Source organism: Phragmites australis, chromosome 4 (assembly GCF_958298935.1).
Source record: "Phragmites australis chromosome 4, lpPhrAust1.1, whole genome shotgun sequence".
Classification (NCBI taxonomy): Eukaryota; Viridiplantae; Streptophyta; class Magnoliopsida; order Poales; family Poaceae; genus Phragmites; species Phragmites australis.
In genome coordinates this window covers 20,973,554-20,991,916 of record NC_084924.1, presented here as the reverse complement: position 1 = coordinate 20,991,916, position 18,363 = coordinate 20,973,554, and the positions used below count along the sequence as shown (strand labels likewise).

The 18,363-nt window shown below is 42.2% G+C and overlaps 1 protein-coding gene across 1 annotated transcript; it reads right to left on the bottom strand.

Moving 5' to 3' along the window:
- Positions 1-398: 398 nt before the first annotated feature.
- Positions 399-5,898, bottom strand: LOC133915895 (RNA-binding protein L-like). The gene is made up of 7 exons (XM_062359280.1): positions 5,415-5,898; positions 2,892-3,375; positions 2,025-2,080; positions 1,813-1,943; positions 1,043-1,139; positions 787-954; positions 399-702 (listed from the first exon to the last, which is right to left on the bottom strand). The coding sequence occupies exons 1-7, from the start codon at positions 5,697-5,699 to the stop codon at positions 700-702; spliced, it is 1,224 nt and encodes a 407-aa protein (XP_062215264.1). The 5' UTR covers positions 5,700-5,898; the 3' UTR covers positions 399-699.
- Positions 5,899-18,363: the final 12,465 nt, after the last annotated feature.

The window sequence follows — 18,363 nt, the reverse complement described above, 5'->3', positions numbered from 1 at the left end:
TTGTTTTCGGGTGTACTGCCTCCATTTCTTATATTAGACCCTTTCTCGTGATTTTTTATAACGCCAATTTGACGAGGCACAAGGATTGGAGGTTATATGATCAAGAGAATGATAGATGGGAATATTTGTCCTGTGAATACGAAACTGTGGTTTGCATGTGTGCTCACTCATGGATGTTGAAGAGTAAAGATAAATTTAGGTCAAATATTGAAATTGTAAGGAATTATATTGCTTATATTCCAAAGTAAAAGAAGATGCAATACATCAAACATCAAAACACCCATCAACAGTGCGATCCACACAAGCACAGCACAACTACAGAAGGGGCATCAACCAGGAAGCAGGCATCACACTACGTATGCAGATTGAATATTTTAGTAAATTGCGCGTCAAAAAAGTGAAAAAAACGAGGTTCGGTTTCACAAAGCGATGGCTCGATTTCATATGGCACCCATGACATATAGCAAAACTACATGCGACAAAACTTGCAACAACAACAATGTTCACTCCAATCCTCCGCATACAGCTGCCACACTATTGTCACTCTAGGCCTCAGAAATATCTAAGTTACAACACAGACTGCGAGTACAAGGACGTTGAAGCAAGATAACACAAGCAACAGTATCAAAATTGTTCCTGCCAATGCACCTAAGTTGCTGTGCTAACTATCTCGTCAACAGTTTGCGACGAACAGTATCCTTACTGCAGAGAAAAAACACAATGCAACCAATTTAGTTGTGCAAGACTAACACAATTTGTGCTAGGACCTTGAGAAATATGCTTAACCTGTTGTGGGGGCTGCTGTTGTGGTTGCTGCTGGTAATTTCCATATCCTGGATATGCTGTATAAGCATACATGACAGGATCTTGAGGAGGCCGAGCATAACCATATGGATCATATCCTTGGGGGTACCTATAGTAGCCACAACTCCATTGATTCTGGTCCTGCTGAGGCTGAAACAATAATTTAGAAGGAAATCAGATTATTTTTGTCTAATAAAACAAGAAGCGGTGAGCAATACTAATTAGATACAAAAGCTACCTGCTTGTTTGCAGGGCTACGACCCCATGACAGCCTCACGCTCTGGCCTCCTAACTGGCTTCCATTTAGCATCCTTATGGCCTCCTCCGCCGATGCCCTGGATACATAACTCATAACTAAGATAAAAGTAAAACTAGAATTGAATGTGCATATCATTGTGGAAATTTTATCTTGTACTTTCCTATGGAAAATTTGTATTATCAATAATTACAGGAAATGCTCAGAAGCAATTGTATCATTGTTAAATAAGGATATATGCATGGTTAAAGCTAGTATTACATGTTCAACCTAAGCATAATTCCAAAGCATGTTTTAGATGCTTTAGTATTTCTTAGAAATCTATGGTGGGTTCTAGATGTATGATCTAGGAAGTGTTCCTTAGTTGTATTTTAATCCCTTGGATTTAGATCGGACGGTAGTAATAAAATGTTGATATGGTGCACTCTAATCCTCATTCTGAGCCAAGCATTAGTATAAAGATTCCATGGGAGTATCTAGTCCAGAAAATTGCATCTGTACATTTATCCATCTTACATTTTGTAATCTCCTCTACGGTTTAAATTTCACACAAGAATCTATGTTTTCAACATTAGTGTAGGAAAGATACAAATTTGTAAGCCTTCCGCATGAAATTCTTTGCACAAAAAGGTTTTGGCATAAAATGGGAATCTCAAGAAGGCATGACTAATAAGCAAAGACGTCTAAGTCTGCACAATGTAGTCACCAAAATATGATGCTATCAAATAACAACCAAAAAGACTTTCTGATACCTGTTGGAATATTGGACAAACCCGCAACGCTTTCCTACAGGTATCTTGACATAGACAATCTCTCCATATGGACTGAAGGTTTGCTTCAGAAGCTCATCAGTCACACTTGGGTCAAGGCCACCAACAAATACCTGCACGCAATGAAGCATGTCTAGAAATAAATGCCCATTTGTGGTTCAGCTTGAAAAGGCAAAACTATTTAGTATACCCACAGTAGTATTATTTGGATCGTTATCAGGATCAGTTCCTTGTGCATTCTGGTATGCAACTGCAGAAAATGGAAAATGAGTAAGACTACACATGTTAGCCATAGTCAAACATTTGCAAGCACATCATCAATATGGTACATAGTCCATAAACAACTTGAAATCTCAACAGATCAATCATGAATGTTAGTAGTGCAAATTACTGTCAAGTTGAGCAGACAGTAACATAAATAAGAAACGACTCACCTAAATAGTCCAAGTGAAAAGTGTGAAGCATTTCATTTAGTATTAGAACTGAGACAATATTCAACATGCAAAGTACACTATTGACTATTGCAATGTAGAAATAATAGCACTACAACTCTACAAGTCCTAAAAAGTTCCATGTAGGCAAAAAAGATCTACAGCAATCCTTGAGGATACCTTATAGTTTGAAGAAGTAAAGCTCCAGTGACAGACGATAGCATGGCAGAAATTTTTGAGCAAGCAACTATAAGCCCCATATGTGAACTAAGTAGACTCCTTAACTGCTAATTACTCAAAAAAGACAGTACCTACCAATGCAAATAAAGTAACAGCGTAACCTAATTAAAGGATTGAGGCTACTGATGCAACGGGCATAGCTATGGCACATAGGGAAAAGGGCAATATAGGACTACGGGTCTCATCCTGCTTGCAATGATGACCAGTCCTGCCAAATCAAATGGATTGTTAACAGGGGCATTGGTTCAGAAAGTATAAACTTTGAAAGAGCGTGCAGACTATCAAAGAGAGCTGTTCACAGTCATCCAGCAGAAGAATTTATACAGAAATATTTATTTTTCTAAGACAGAGTCAAAAGTTAATACTAGCTACAGAAGTACACTTGCTTACCATTTGGAGCTTGTGGCTGTCCAGCAGCGTTCCTCTTGTTGGAATTGGATGCTGGTCCAAGGCGCATAGGTCTGCTAGAACAGTATTGTCCATTCATTTCAGTCATTGCACGTGTTTGTTCATCCAAATCTCCAAACTTAACAAATCCATAGCCTTTTGAACGACCAGTGGTTCTGTCAAATACAACTTTTGCACCCTTAACTGATGGATAATGGCTCCTGAACGTATCTTGTAGAATGAAATCTGTAACATCCAAGGCCAGGTCCCCAACAAATATAGTATAATCTGAACCATCATCTCCATGTTTCTCACCAGCCCCACTTGTAGCCCAATTCAATTTGAAAGCTTGATTACCGTTAGGCATCATTTGGCCATTATAATTCTGGAGAACTTGTTCAGCTAAACCATGACTGCTAAATTCAATGAAACCATAACCTTCAGGTTGCCCAGTCTGCTTGTTCCGAATTATCTTCGCTGAAACAACCTGACCATTAAACATGCCAACAAAATATTAGGCCAATAAATCAGAATATCCAATGGAACATAAGATTCATGACATTAAAAAAAATTCAAACTATGAATCTGTTCAGGTGCATCTTCAGAAAAGCTGCTCAAGCACAGAAGAGTGGCACAACACAGACACTGAAATGTAAATCAGTAACGGAACTTTCCTACAAAATGAAGGGGGTAGTAAGGTCAAAGAGGAAAATGTCAGCTTTCACTGAAGAATCACATAGGACTACACTAAAACAACTAGTTGGTGAACAAGGGCAATAAGGTTTTCACATATATGCTAAGACAAGGGATGATTCCTTGACCAAAGCAACGACCCCCATGAGCGATGTTGGCAAGGCCTGAGCAACTTCAGTGTGGTACTTTCTTGACGGACACGATGACCCCTCTGTGATCCACTTTTTAACTGACGCAGATCCAGGCCCAGTAAACCGAGCTGCTGAGGCCGAAGTTGCATAGGTTGTGACAGCCATGGATATCTAGGCCTGAGAGATGAGGGCACAGTGATGTGGCTGGTGGTGACCTCAGTGGCACCAGCTTGGCTTGAATCAAGAAGATAAAGACAGAGCAGCAAGAAGTAATATTTGCTGACACGTGAGACCCGTTGGTTAAAAAATGTTTAGTTTCATTTGTTGAGTTATCAGCATTTTGCTGGCTGCGCCATCTGTCACCAGGACAATACCAACTAAGGCTTTATTTGGTCTGATTTTGGAAATTGGAGTAGGAGTTTACACTGTTTTAAGTTTAGGGAGTAGAGTAGACACACCCTGATAGTTAAGGGGGTCAAATAGACATTTTTCTAACAAAATTATGTATAAAGAAAAGCACATAATTTAGTGATGTAATCAAAAGGAACATTTATCTAGCACATTTCTAGTTGTATCAATCTATCAATAAACACAACTGAAGCAGAAATATAACATGAATCACCACCTGTACAACTGATAGATAGCTATAAGCCTATAACCCTTGGGAATGTAGATATTTGATGACCTATCTGCATCTTACAACCAAAACTGTACAATGATTGAAACATGAGTCATGTGAACAGACCTATAAACTTTGAAAATTTGTACGAAATTGAAGGTCTTGTTAACAGTAGTATGAGTACTTTGGTAGCAATAAATGTCAAGCAGTGCACTACAAAATTCAAATTTAGCAAATACATGAAAAGCAGCACCGTTGCTATTTAACAAAACAACCAATCCTGCATGATTGCATGACAAAGTTAATGCAGCAACAACTTACAGTGATCTAAGTAATCTTCAACACATATCACAAATGTTCAGCAAGGAAACTGTCAAACTGTACTCAAGAAATCAGAAGATTATAAAGAGCCTAACACCTAGAGTAAAACTGACAAAATTACTATGATGCTTCCCAAAATTACAATCAGATCAAATCCTATCCATCGCAATAATTACCCAATACATATACTAATATTCAGAGGAAGAAGAAAAAAAGGCGTAACCTAGGCCTTTTATGGCAAAAGTTTCTACCACTGCTTAGATTTCCTGTTTCATGTTGTCCACAGGGCTATATTCAGACGCAACCGAGAAAGGAAATATCATTCGTGAAGATGTGAATTGATTCGTCTTATCTTCTTTGCCGAATTTCAAATTACCAACATCTTTTGCTTGTAACAATTGGAATTGAACGCTATTACCATCAAATAATACCATCAGTATTGTCATCTAAAATTACAAGTCAACACAGCTAACCATGCTCTAGAACAAAACAGAATAGATGAACACCGCATATGATTCAACGCCCCCCCCCCCCGTCTTTCTAAATCGGTAAATGTAAAACAAACATCAGGCAGACCTAACAACAAAAACCGACCACATAATGCACATAAGATTAGCATAGCCACGCATAAACAATAACCTAAAATTCGGATACAAACTCTAGCAACCAACAAAACACGCACCTTTAGCATGATTAAACTCTAACGACCAATTAAGCAACAGAGAGCCACACATCGCGTGGGACAAGGAGACGGCGCATCACCTCGCCGGCCTGGGAGAAGCAGCTGTAGAGGTAGTTCTCGTCCATCCAGTACTGCAGATCCCCGATCCATAGGGTCCTCGCCTCGTCCCCTGCCCCGCCGCTGGACAGTGCCGGCGCCGGCGCCGGCGCCGGTGCCGCCTGAAGCGGCGGCTGGCCCCACATAGCGGCCGGTGGAGGCCCCGCCTGGTAGTACTGCGGTGGCGGCGGCAGGGGAGGCCCCGCCTGGTAGTACTGCGTCGGGGGCTGCGGCGCCATTGCCCATTGCTGCGGCGGCGGCTGCATCATGGCAGCTTGGGAAGCGTTTAGGAATCAAAACCCTAAGGTGGCGTTTGGATATGATGATTAGGATAGAATTGAACCCGTGTTCGGTTCGAGGGAATGGGATATGAGTGGGGTTTAAAAAAGGATATGAGTAGTTTATTTTTTACATATTAAAACTCAACGGGGAGGTGGGTTGTAATCAGGATATGAGAGCTTGGTTAGCTCCCGGTCTCACGGTCACGGAGGAAAGCGAGTCATCTCCTCTATCTCTTGTCGCCTTCAATAGAGCCTATGATGAGGTATGCCGCCATCGACATTGGTTAGCTCCCGCACAAGGCTCACGACACACCGTAACCTGATTCGGTTCGCGCTCGTAGCCACCCTGCTACCCGCTGCATGCAACTCGCATCAGCAGCAACACACCGCCCAACTCGTCTTCTGTTGGTCTTCCTCGAGCACGTTTGTCTGATTGCGCTCATCATCCACCGCACGACGGCACCGAAGCGACCAGGGCCTGCATCACCAAGATCTGCTCAACCACGCTTGGGCCCTTATCCTCGATCAAAGCAACTCTTGCGCTAGATGCAAGCCATCGGACGTCTAGAGCCTCGATTGATCTTTATTTGAGTGGATATGAAAGAATTGTGTACGCTGCCTCCTTCCCTCTTTCATATCATATTCCTCTGCTCTTATGTTTTTGTTGTTGCTACAGCATGTTGCTTCCGTAGAAGAAGCTGAAGAAAAGAACTGAGCCGAACAATGTTTTCAGCTTTAATTTTGTGAGGGACATTTTGGTAAAATCAAAATTGTATCATACTCCCAACCCATTTCATACCGAACACTGGATATGGAATAGATTTTGATATACGTACTCCTAACCCAGTCTCCATAACCCATTTCATATCCATATCCCAATCCAAGTGAGCATCCAAACGCCACCTAAAAACGCGATGACAAAGAAGAGGAGCAACATGTTGTCAGATGGATGGATAAAAATTGGAGACAGCGGCAGTTGAGGTTGTTTTAGCCGTCCCATCTGGAATAGACGGCCTAGATCGGACCGACTGGATCTGGCTTGAAATGTACCATGGCCATGGGGATTGGGTAAACGGTTTGGCCTAAAGATAGCATCCCGTTGAGAGCCCACCCTATGGGGTAGCACGGCTTGGGCAAGTAATGGATGAGCTCCTTTGGGGTGCAAGTTTCATGCGAGTTTCTCTATAGTCTCATCTAAGTTTCACACAAATGTCGTGGGTGTTTTAAGTTTGAGGCGAGCTCCAAACAAGTTTCACAGAAGTTTTGGGTGGGTTTCAAATTTCAAGTGAGTTTCATTCAAGTCTTAGACAAGTTTTGTGGAAGTTTAAAGTTTTAGGTAAGTTTCATCCTAGTTCTAGACAAGTTTAAGGGGACTTTGAGTGTTGGTTGAGTGTTACAACCATCGGCCTCTTGTACGTGTATAAGTACAACACCACTTATCAATAGAAGAGTGTGTTGCATCAAATCGCTCTCTCATTCTCTCGTTCTCTATATGGTATCAATGACCATGAGATCCTAAGTTTCCGTTGTGCCTCCCTACTTTCCTCCCTATTCCATGAGCAACTCATTTGGCATGTCCCGCTCTCCACCACTGCTCACTACTTAGGTGGCCACTCATCCCCCACCCTCCTCTCAAATGCAGCTCATCAACATAAGTTGCATATTCCAATTGTGCTTGATCTTCATGAGTCCAACTATGGCCTGTGGAGCTAGCTTTTTTCAACGTTGTCTTCGCCATGTTCGGTCTTCTTGATCACATCAATGGTTCCACCATGCATGACGATTTTGACTGGGTTTATAATGACTTTACGATCATCTCCTGGATCTACAGCACAGTTTCCAGCAAGATTCTGCAGATCGTTCAAACCCCCCGATGACACTACCTCCTCACTGTTGACCTATGTGAGATCTTTGTTCCGCGACAAAAAAAAGAAGCTCACTTTGTGTATGGAAGCACCGAATTCCACACCCTATACCAAGGGGACATGCCGGTGCTCGCCTAATGCACCAAGGTGAAGATGCTAGCCAACACACTTCATGATTTGGGCACCTTGGTACATTATCGTGACCTTATGTTGAATGATTTGTGCAGTCTCAACCCTCGCTTTCACGGCATGATCCCAATCATCATGATGCATCCATCAGTTCCTTTCTTTCTCTAGGTTCGTTTCTCCCTCCTTCTCGAGGAACGCTACCCAAGGGCCACGCCTAGAACATGCTTGGCCAATCCAACATGTTTCACTCTTGTTGCAACAGTTGGACAACAATGTGTCGCCTAGCTTACCATTTATAGCGTATTTTGGCTTATCCGCCCAGGTGCCACCTCCCTCGTCCACTAGTTCTCCGTCGCCCTCTGGATGCTGTAGCAGCAAGAAGCCATGCAACAAGAAGATGGGGTCGGGTGGTGGCTCTGCCAGTGCCAACTAATCGATCTATGCCTGCACTACCATCGGGAATGTACTCTCCCAATGCCAACCGTTGGCCAAGCATGTTCTAGGCGTGGCCCTTGGGTCGTGCTCCCACTGGTCCTGGGGCTAGTGTACTCGGTGCTCATCTTGGTGCGCCACCACAGTAGGTGTTCCATGGTACACCTCAGTCTCACCAGTAGCAGCCATCGACGTCTTCCACCTTGTCGTCATGGGATCATGGCTCTTTGATCCAGGCCCACAACAACATGGCGGTCCAACAACAGCCTTCTAGCTCCATTGACTGGTTGTAATACTGAATTTTTGAGAAAAAAAAGAAAGAGAGAGATGACCAATTTTTGACTTTTTGATCCGAGGCTCGTACGGACGATCGGAGATCGTGGTTGCGTTCATCTCGTCGAGACGAACCCATTTTGCTATTCATATGTCCATTCCGGGCACCTTGATACCCGTAGCGAGCCCAATAAATTTAGACCGTTCGTTGTTTTGAAAAAAAAGATAAGTACTGGATGGTCCAGACTCTTCAGCGCTCACGCTTTTCTCTCTCTCTCTCTCGCGTCTCTCTCTCCTGCGCCGCGCCCGCCTAACGGTGCCGTCGCCCGCCGCCGCCGAGCTGCCGCTGCGCCGCGCCACCGTCCGCCGTGCGCCGCCGTCGCGCCGGACCACCGTCCGCCGCGCACTGCCGTCGCACCGTACTAGCGTGCGTCGCCGCCGCCGCGCCGCGCACCGCCCGGCGTGCATCGCCTTTGCGCCGAGTCGCCGCTACCGCCGGTTGTTGCGCGCCGCCGGCCGCCGCCGCCGGCTGCTGCTCTCCCTCTCTCTCTGTGTTCCGGCAAGAAGCCAGCCGCCAGCCATAGCCGACCGAGCAAGCAGCAACCAGCGCCGAGCGAAGGAAGCCAGGAAGAAGAAGGAAGAAAAGAAAAGGAAGAAAGAGAAAAGAAAAGAAAAGAGAAGAAAAAAAAGAAAGAAGGAGAAAAGGAAAAAAACAAGGGAAAAAAGAGAGGAAAAAGGTGGAAATTTTGTAATTTCGTCGGATTCATCGTCAATCTTTCAAAGGTGAATTCTCGGTAATTTCTAGACGTTTGTGGTTGGATTAAATCAAATCAAGCAATTCGTGTCGTATCATTTCATGTGATCAATAGTTTGATTCGTTTTGATAATCGTTGTTGATTCGAAGATACGACATTTGAGTCAAAGTATTTTTTTCGTTCATCGGAGCGAAGTCTAATTAGTGAGAAGTTTAGTTCGACTCTGAATTGGAATTAGTGTATCATTTCATGTGATACAGATCTCTGTTCAGTTGTCCGGAATATAGGCGTAGACGCGACGTTTTCCGACGTAGGGTTGACGCTTCATATTTTATGTGTTTTAAATGGGTTTTAGTGCTAATAGCATACCTGTACAGGTGGTACTGCTTCTGGGCGTTCTTGATCGAAATTTTCTTTGTCGCTTTTGGTAAAAGGCAAGTAACGTGGGGGTGTGGTTCCGTGCTATGTTTATATTCAGGTCTTACTTCTTTTGCAAATAAAATTGAAGTATATGGATTTATTTTCTAATCCATTTAAATCATGGATGACGTTGCATTCGATTATTTAAATCAATGCTTTTCTTATTGATTTGGATTGTACCTTTGTCTTCATGAATCAGTTGTGGTTTTTATCATGAGCTATTAAAAAAGGAATAAAGAATTGACGTCAATTCACATGCATACATATGCATTTATGCACTTCATATGGTGAAAAAGGCCGATCACTGCCATCGCGCGTGATTCGTACCGGTACATGGAGTTGCATGAGATGTTGGCATCGTCGAGCTCTCAAATGGAGTTGCATCATGGTATTCATACATTTCTTTTTATGATATTTGGAGAATACATAATTCTGGGAGTTGAATGCCTTATTTTGTGGAATACTGGGTTGAAGTTTGTCGTTACTTTCTCAACAAATGATCTGAAAGGCTGTTCTCTTTAAAACCATGTGCTTTTCTTGTTGATGTGAGAAGAATATTTTATTCCCAAATACTTTTGAACTAAGTGAGATGTGTTTATATTCATAGCTGTTACTTGCTGAGCTCATCTCACCCCCTGTTAAATCTTTACAGGTATGTTTAGATGTTGACGTGCATTTGGGGATGGATCTTGGTAGCTGCACACACTACCTCATCACCATATTGATAGCTCAACCGGTGTTATAAGTAGTGTTTTTGGTGGTATGCCATTTGCTTGGTTTACGTTGTGGTACGACGTTGGTAGCGTCGTGAAGATTTCTATATATATGCTGGTTTTATCATATACTGTCTGCCTGTGATCTCGTTTGGTTAGTTATACCGTTCTATAGAGGAAATGCTACCAAAATTTCCTATTTTCAAATAATTAGACTTAGTTGTAAAGTAGGGTGTTACAGCTTGGTATCAGAGCCTAGGCTTTAGGTCCTAGGTAGTTGAATGATGAACCTGACACACTTGCACAAATAGAATGGGTATGGGATGCATTGCATTGCATACGTCTTGTTTATCTTTGTTCGCTTATATTCACTATCTCACATAAGTATTATTGAAGTTACTTGTTTGATTCTCCACATGTTCTTTAGTGTTTTATCGTTGATATATATTGTTAAGTTGTTGGAGTCAGTTCCGTTGGAATGGTGAAATTGTCAGGACGTTAAAGTGGTTACCTTGGTCATTAGAACATGAGAAGCTTCAGAGGATCGATAGCATAATTGTTGTATGGCACTGTAGATGGGTTAAGTGGAGGGCCCCATGATGCCTTTTCTGCATTGCCAGGTGAGGTTGACAAAGAGTTAGGTATGCGATCCAACTATCCACATACAGAGCGAATATTTTGGATACGAGATGGACTGGCCTCCATGTCGTTGACCCTAACTATTCGTTTTCGGAATGTCGGAGAAATGGATCGAGTGTGCCTTACCATACAAGATAAGGTGATAATGTTTTCAACCTAACCATTAGAATGGTGTAGGATTTTTTTTCCCATGGAGTCGGGGCGATCCTTTTGCCGATTGTGTGAAGATGTGTTAATAGCGAGATCCTAATAGGGTTCTGGGAGTTTTTTCTAATCTTTTGCTAGACTTGTACCCTAGTTGTTGATGTTTTAAGGATTAATTAACACCTCGTGTTTAAGTTGAAATGTTTACATATCTTATGTGTCAGTTTCTTTAATATCTGAGAATAATCTTTTGTAGTTGGAATATCTATGCATGTTTGAAAATAATTATTGAGGTAGTTATTTTGTTAAGTTAGCCTTTGTGGAATAGTCCACTGGCTATTGGAGTTGGAGTTATCGATTGCGTTGAAACAACCGATTTGCATCGAAGTGATGCTAATGGAGTGACACCTTCCTTAAGGATGCATCAGTTGTTTCAAACCTGTTTTGTGAGGTTCCACAATTGTAATACCTAAGGTTGGCCCTTGCGGGGTTGAGGTAGAGATTTTGGTTGAATCGTGTTATGTTTCTGATATCGCTTAGCTAAACCTGTCATTTGCTTTGAAGCTTGAAGCCAAGAATATACTTGGGTTGTAGGAGCATTGGCGTTGCCAAGGGTTTGCTGAATAGTCTATGACCTATAACATCATGATAGGATGTTAAGTTGGTTTGTCACCATGGGAGCATTATCAATTGAACCTAGTGAGTTTTGCTCGTTGAAGTGAATGTTGAAACTTAAGGTCGCCGGAACTTTTCCTGACCTAATAACTGAAGGTGTTGTTAGGGCTTGTTATGGTGTTTTATTGACAGATTTTAATGTGATACATCCTAGAACTTTGTTTCTTGTTGGCTCTTGTGGAGTGAATGAAGTTAAAGAAGTAATTGACTAACTTCTGACTTGAAAGTTTTGGATTTTTGTTGGTGACCTAGTTCTCTCTAAGAATGGAGATTTGATTGAGAGATGCCTGAGTAGGTTTACATGCTAGAAGTTTGTCTCTATTGGGAGTAAGTCTATCCAAACCCTGGTTCAAGGGAAGAGTGGGGTTTATTCCGCAATTTAAGTGCTGAGATTAGAGTTATGTTTGGGAGCTAAGGGTTGCTCCCCTGTTTAAAGGAGTGTTGTGAAAGAGGATGAACCATTGGGGTGTATCTTTGTAGTTTTGTTGCTGTTCAGGAGAGGGTATGCCTTTTAAGGACTCGGAAAGAAGCATTGTATGTTAACGCTCAACCCGTTGATGGTAAACTAGTGTTGCAAATGGTGCTTGCTAAACTAAATTCGCAAAATAATTAAATTGGAGTTGGATTAACAGGGTTGAGTTTGCAGAAGTCATATTTTCAACCCTCTCCATGAGCCTTCCGCAGTGATCATCTTGTCGGTTAGATTAACCGATGTCTTTGCAACTTTTGAGGAGGATGAGTTTTGCATGCAATTTTACTTTGAAGAAGTTGTGGTGTGGTTACCGATAGTATGACTGTCTCTTGTGTAGATCTACCCACACTCGTATTTTTGGAGTTAGTAATGTTGGTAGAAGAGGTGAAGTGTTGATGTTTCTTTAATCTTGAACCATAAAGGTTTTAAATTGATCCTCCTTGTGAAAGAGTTGAAGTTGAAGCGAAGAAGGTTTATATTCTTATTGGGGGTTTCGACCCGAGTTTGTGGAGTTAGCCAAACAATATTCTTGGTGTGATTGTATCCACCAAAAAGGATGTTCCTAGGCAACTAATGCCTTGGTTTTAGAACTAGTCAAAGAGAGTGTTTCATAATTGGCTTGTACAGTATTAACAGAAATGTTGTGTGTTCTTGGATTCATTTTCCCTTCTAAGAGTGAGAAGGCAACGAAATGGTAAAGCCCATCCAATGTAACAGAGATTCGGAGTTTTCTTGGATTCACTGGCCGTTACCGACATTTTATACAAAGTTTTTACTTTATTGCAAAGCCTATGATTAGACTCACCGAGAAGTGTGTTCCATTTGTATGGACTGATGAATGTGAGGTCAGTTTCCAAACATTAAAGAATAAGTTGGTGAACACTCTTATTTTGGCTTTGCCCAAGAGTGGTAAGCGTTTCACAATTTACACTGATGCTTCTCGAATTGGACTTGACTGTGTGCTTATGCAAGGGGGTCAAATAATTGCATATGCTTCCAGACAATTGAAAACTCATGAGAATTATCCCACTCATGATTTAGAATTGGCTGCAATGGTTTTTGCCTTGAAGAGTGGGAGGCATTACATGTATGGCGAGTCATGTGATATTTTCACTGATCATAAGAGTCTCAAGTACATTTTCACTCAGAGAGATCTGAATTTGAGACAACGAAGATGGTTAGAATTAATCAAAGACTATGATCTGACAATTTAGTATCATTCAGGGAAGACGAATGTGGTAGCAGATGCTTTTAACAGAACAGGTGTTCCTAAAACAGTAATGTCTATATTGTTGGATTCGAGTCGGATGAAGATTTCTTTTTGTTTTACTAGTACGATACAGAAGGAGACTCAAATGTTTATTTAGTTTGCTATACCTAAGTGTATTCATGAAGCTCAACAGCATGATCGTCTCCTTTTAGAAGTTCGAAAGAGAATTTCAGTAGGAAAATCAAAAGAATTTAGTGTGGATGAGCATGGTGCAATACGCTTTAGAGGACGCCTTTGTGTACCACAGAAAGCAGATGTGAAAATGGATATATTGAGAGAAGGCTCACTGGACTCCTTATACTATTCATCTAGGTGAAACCAAAATGTATTGAGACCTGAAACAAAAGTTTTGGTGGAAAAGGATGAGAGTGGATATTGCTAAGTATGTTGCAGCTTGTGGTGTCTGCCAACAAGTAAAGGCCGAGCATAAAAGACCTGCAGGATTAATGCAATCCTTAGAAATTCCAGAATGAAAATGGGAACATATCACTATGGAGTTTGTTGTTGGGCTGTCTCATTCACCTCGAGGCAGAGATGCTATTTGGGTTGTCGTGGGTAGGCTTACCAAATCCGCACTTTTCATTCCAATGAAGACAACCAGTTCGGCACATGATTTGGCTCTCTTGTATATCAGAGAAATACTGAGGTTGCATGGTGTGCCAAAATCGATCATTTCAGATCGGGATTCCAAATTTGTACTCAGTTTGGCAGAGTTTGCAAAGTGCCTTGGGCACAAAACTTTCTCTTAGCACAGCCTTTCACCCTCAGACGGATGGTCAGTCAGAACGGACTATTCAGACTTGGGAGGACATGCTTCGTACTTGTGTCCTATCTTGAAAAGGCAATTGGGAAGACCATTTAGCCTTAGCAGAATTTGCTTATAATAACAGCTATCAAGCAAGTATTCGGATGGCTCCTTTTGAGGCCTTGTATGGCCGAAGGTGTGTTTCCCCTTTGTGTTGGGATTCCGTTGGAGAGAGATCACTTCTTGGTCCGGATGTGGTTCAACAAACATCAGAAAAGGTGCACCAAATATGTCAGAACCTGTTGGCTACTCAAAGTCGATAGAAGAGCTATGCAGATATCCGGAGACGAGACCTAGAATTTTCAGTTGGTGACTATGTTCTTCTCAGAGTGTCGCCAACCAAAGGTGTTGTACGTTTTGGTATCTCTGGGAAGCTTAACCCGAGATACATTGGTCCATTTCTAATCACAGCCCGAGTAGGCAGTTTGACGTACCGTCTTGAATTTCAGACTCAATGAGTGGAGTACATAATGTCTTCCATGTTTCTATGCTAAGAAAATATCTGAGAGACCCTGAGCATAAAATTGATGTTGAATCAATCACGATAGAGAAAGATCTGACCGTAAAGTGCCACCCAGTACGTATTCTGGATTCCTCAGAGCGAGTCATGAGAAGGAGAACTATCAAGTTTGTGAGAGTCCTTTGGGCAAATCAAACAGAACGAGAAGCAACATGGGAACTTGAAGAACAAATACGCAAGGAGTATCCTGAGCTCTTTGAGACTGGTGAGTCATAAGTTTTGAAATATTTTACCTCTATTCCATAGTTGCTATGAAAGCGGCAGAATTCGGGGACGAATTCCTTTAAGGGGGGAGAATGTAATACTGAATTTTTGAGAAAAAGAGAGAGAGAGAGAGAGATGACCAAATTTTGACTTTTTGATCCGAGGCTCGTACGGACGATCGGAGACCGTGGTTGCATTCATCTCGTCGAGACGAACCCATTTTGCTATTCATATGTCCGTTCCAGGCACCTTGATACCCGTAGCGAGCCCAATAGATTTAGACTGTTCGTTGTTTTGAAAAAAAAAATAAAAAAAGGATAAGTACTGGATGGATCGGTCCTCAACTCGATCCATCTAGACTCTTTAGCGCTCACGCTTTTCTCTCTCTCACGCGTCTCTCTCTCCTGCGCCGCGCCCGCCGCCGCCGAGCTGCCGCTGCGTCGCGCCACCGTCCACCGCGCGCCGTTGTCGCGCCGGACCAGCACGCTTCACCACCGTGCATCGCCGCCGCTGCGCCGCGCACTGCCCGCCGTGCGCCGCCTCTGCGCCGAGTCGCCGCTGCCGCCGGTTGCTACGCGCCGCTAGCCGCCGCCGCCGGCTGCTGCTCTCCCTCTCTCTCTGTGTTCCGGCGAGAAGCCAGCCGCCAGCCATAGCCAACCGAGCAAGCAGCAACCAGCGCCGAACGAAGGAAGCCAGGAAGAAGAAGGAAGATAAGAAAAGGAAGAAAGAGAAAAGAAAAGAAAAGAGAAGAAAAAAAAAAGAACGAGAAAAGGAAAAAAAGGGAAAAAAAGAGGAAAAAGGTGGAAATTTCGGAATTTCGTCGGATTCATCGTCAATCTTCCGAAGGCGAATTCTCGGTAATTTCTGGACATTTGTGGTTGGATTAAATCAAATCAAGCAATTCGTGTCGTATCATTTCATGTGATCAATAGTTTGATTCGTTTTGATTATCGTTGTTGATTCGAAGATACGACATTCGAGTCAAAGTATTTTTTTCGTTCATCGGAGCGAAGTCTAATTAGTGAGAAGTTTAGTTCGACTCTGAATTGGAATTAGTGTATCATTTCATGTGATACAGATCTCTGTTCAGTTGTCCGGAATATAGGCGTAGACGCGATGTTTTCCGACGTAGGGTGGACGCTTCATATTTTATGTGTTTTAAATGGGTTTTAGTGCTAATAGCATACCTGTATAGGTGGTACTGCTTCTGGGCGTTCTTGATCGAAATTTTCTTTGTCGCTTTTGGTAAAAGGCAAGTAACGTGGGGGTGTGGTTCTGTGCTATGTTTATATTCAGGTCTTACTTCTTTTGCAAATAAAATTGAAGTATATGGTTTTCTTTTCTAATCCATTTAAATCATGGATGACGTTGCATTCGATTATTTAAATCAATGCTTTTCTTATTGATTTGGATTGTACCTTTGTCTTCATGAATCAGTTTGCCTTCATGAATCAGTTGTGGTTTTTATCATGAGCTATTAAAAAAGGAATAAAGAATCAACGTCAATTCACATGCATACATATGCATTTATGCACTTCATATGGTGAAAAAGGCCGATCACTGCCATCGCGCGTGATTCGTACCGCTACATGGAGTTGCATGAGATGTCGGCATCGTCCAGCTCTCAAATGGAGTTGCATCATGACATTCATACATTTCTTTTTATGATATTTGAAGAATACAGAATTCTGGGAGTTGAATGCCATATTGTGTGGAAGACTGGGTTGAAGTTTGTTGTTACTTTCTCGACAAATGATCTGAAAGGCTGTTCTCTTTAAAACCATGTGCTTTTCTTGTTGATGTGAGAAGAATGTTTTATTCCCAAATACTTTTGAACTAAGTGAGATGTGTTTATATTCATAGCTGTTACTTGCTGAGCTCGTCTCACCCCCTGTTAAATCTTTACAAGTATGTTTAGATGTTGACGTGCATGTGGGGATGGATCTTGGTAGCTGCACACACTACCTCATCAACATGTTGATAGCTCAACCGGTGTTATAAGTAGTATTTTTGGTGGTCTGCCGTTTGCTTGGTTTACGTTGTGGTATGACGTTGGTAGCGTCGTGAAGATTTCTATATATATGCTAGTTTTATTATATACTGTCTGCTTGTGATCTCTTTTGGTCAGTTATACCGTTCTATAGAGGAAATGTTGCCAAAATTTCCTATTTTCAAATAATTAGGCTTAGTTGTAAAGTAGGGTGTTACACTGGTACCTCGACACAGGTGCTTCATCACACATGGTGTTGTAGTCTAGTTCCCTCACCTCTCTCTCTCTCTCTCTCTCTCTCTCTCTCTCTCTCTCCATTCATGTCCTCCAATGCTATTGTCATTAGTAGTGGCTCTTCTCTTCCCATTTCTCATTTTGATCACACTCTATCCCCACAAATACTCATGATTTTCACCTTGCTAATGTGCTTGTTGGGCCTAACCTTATCAAGAATTTACTTTCCGTTCGCAGCTTAACTCGTGACAATTCTATTTATGCGGAATTTGATCCCATTGGTTCTCAATCAAGCATCTACAAACCAGAGCAGTGATGCTTTGAGAGCGATGGCGATCTCTATCCTCTCACTTCGTCCTCCACACCAGCAGCTCAGGCGCTTGTCACTGTCTCTACCATAACATGGCATCACCGGCTCAACCATCCTATCCATGAATCTTTTCATCATCTTTTGCGCAATTTTTAGTGCCTATATAATAAGGTGCTCCTAGCACTTTTCATACATGTCACCTAGGCAAGCACACTCGTCTTATGAAAACTCAAGACCTTCTACGCATTTTCCTTTTCAGCTAGTTCACTATGATGTTTAGACCTCACCGTTGCTAGCATCAGAGGTTACAAATACTACCTCGTGCTTTTAGATGATTTTAGTCTTTTTGTATGGACATCCCCCTTACAAAATAAATATGCAGTTGCTTCTATGATTGAATCCTTCCATGCATTTGTCCAGATGCACTTCTCCCTCCTTCCATGCATTTAACATTGCCATTCTATGTAATTTCTTCTCTTTGCATAGCATCATTTTTCTTCTCTCGTGCCCCTACACACCTCAAGAAAAAGAAAATACAAAGTGAATTCTTTGTAGGTTGAATGATTCTATGCGAACCTTTGCTCTTGCAACCATCCCTACTGTACCATTTTTGGACTGAAGCACTTGCTATGGCAACATATCTTCTCAATCGATGTCCGTACATGCCCAAGCAGCTCTCCACACACTACTAACTTCTCCACAGTTCTCCTGAGTATGGCCATATACATGTCTTTGGGTTCCTCTATTTTCCCAATCTCACGGGCACCAGTGCGCATAAGCTCGCGCCACGGTCCACCGCGTG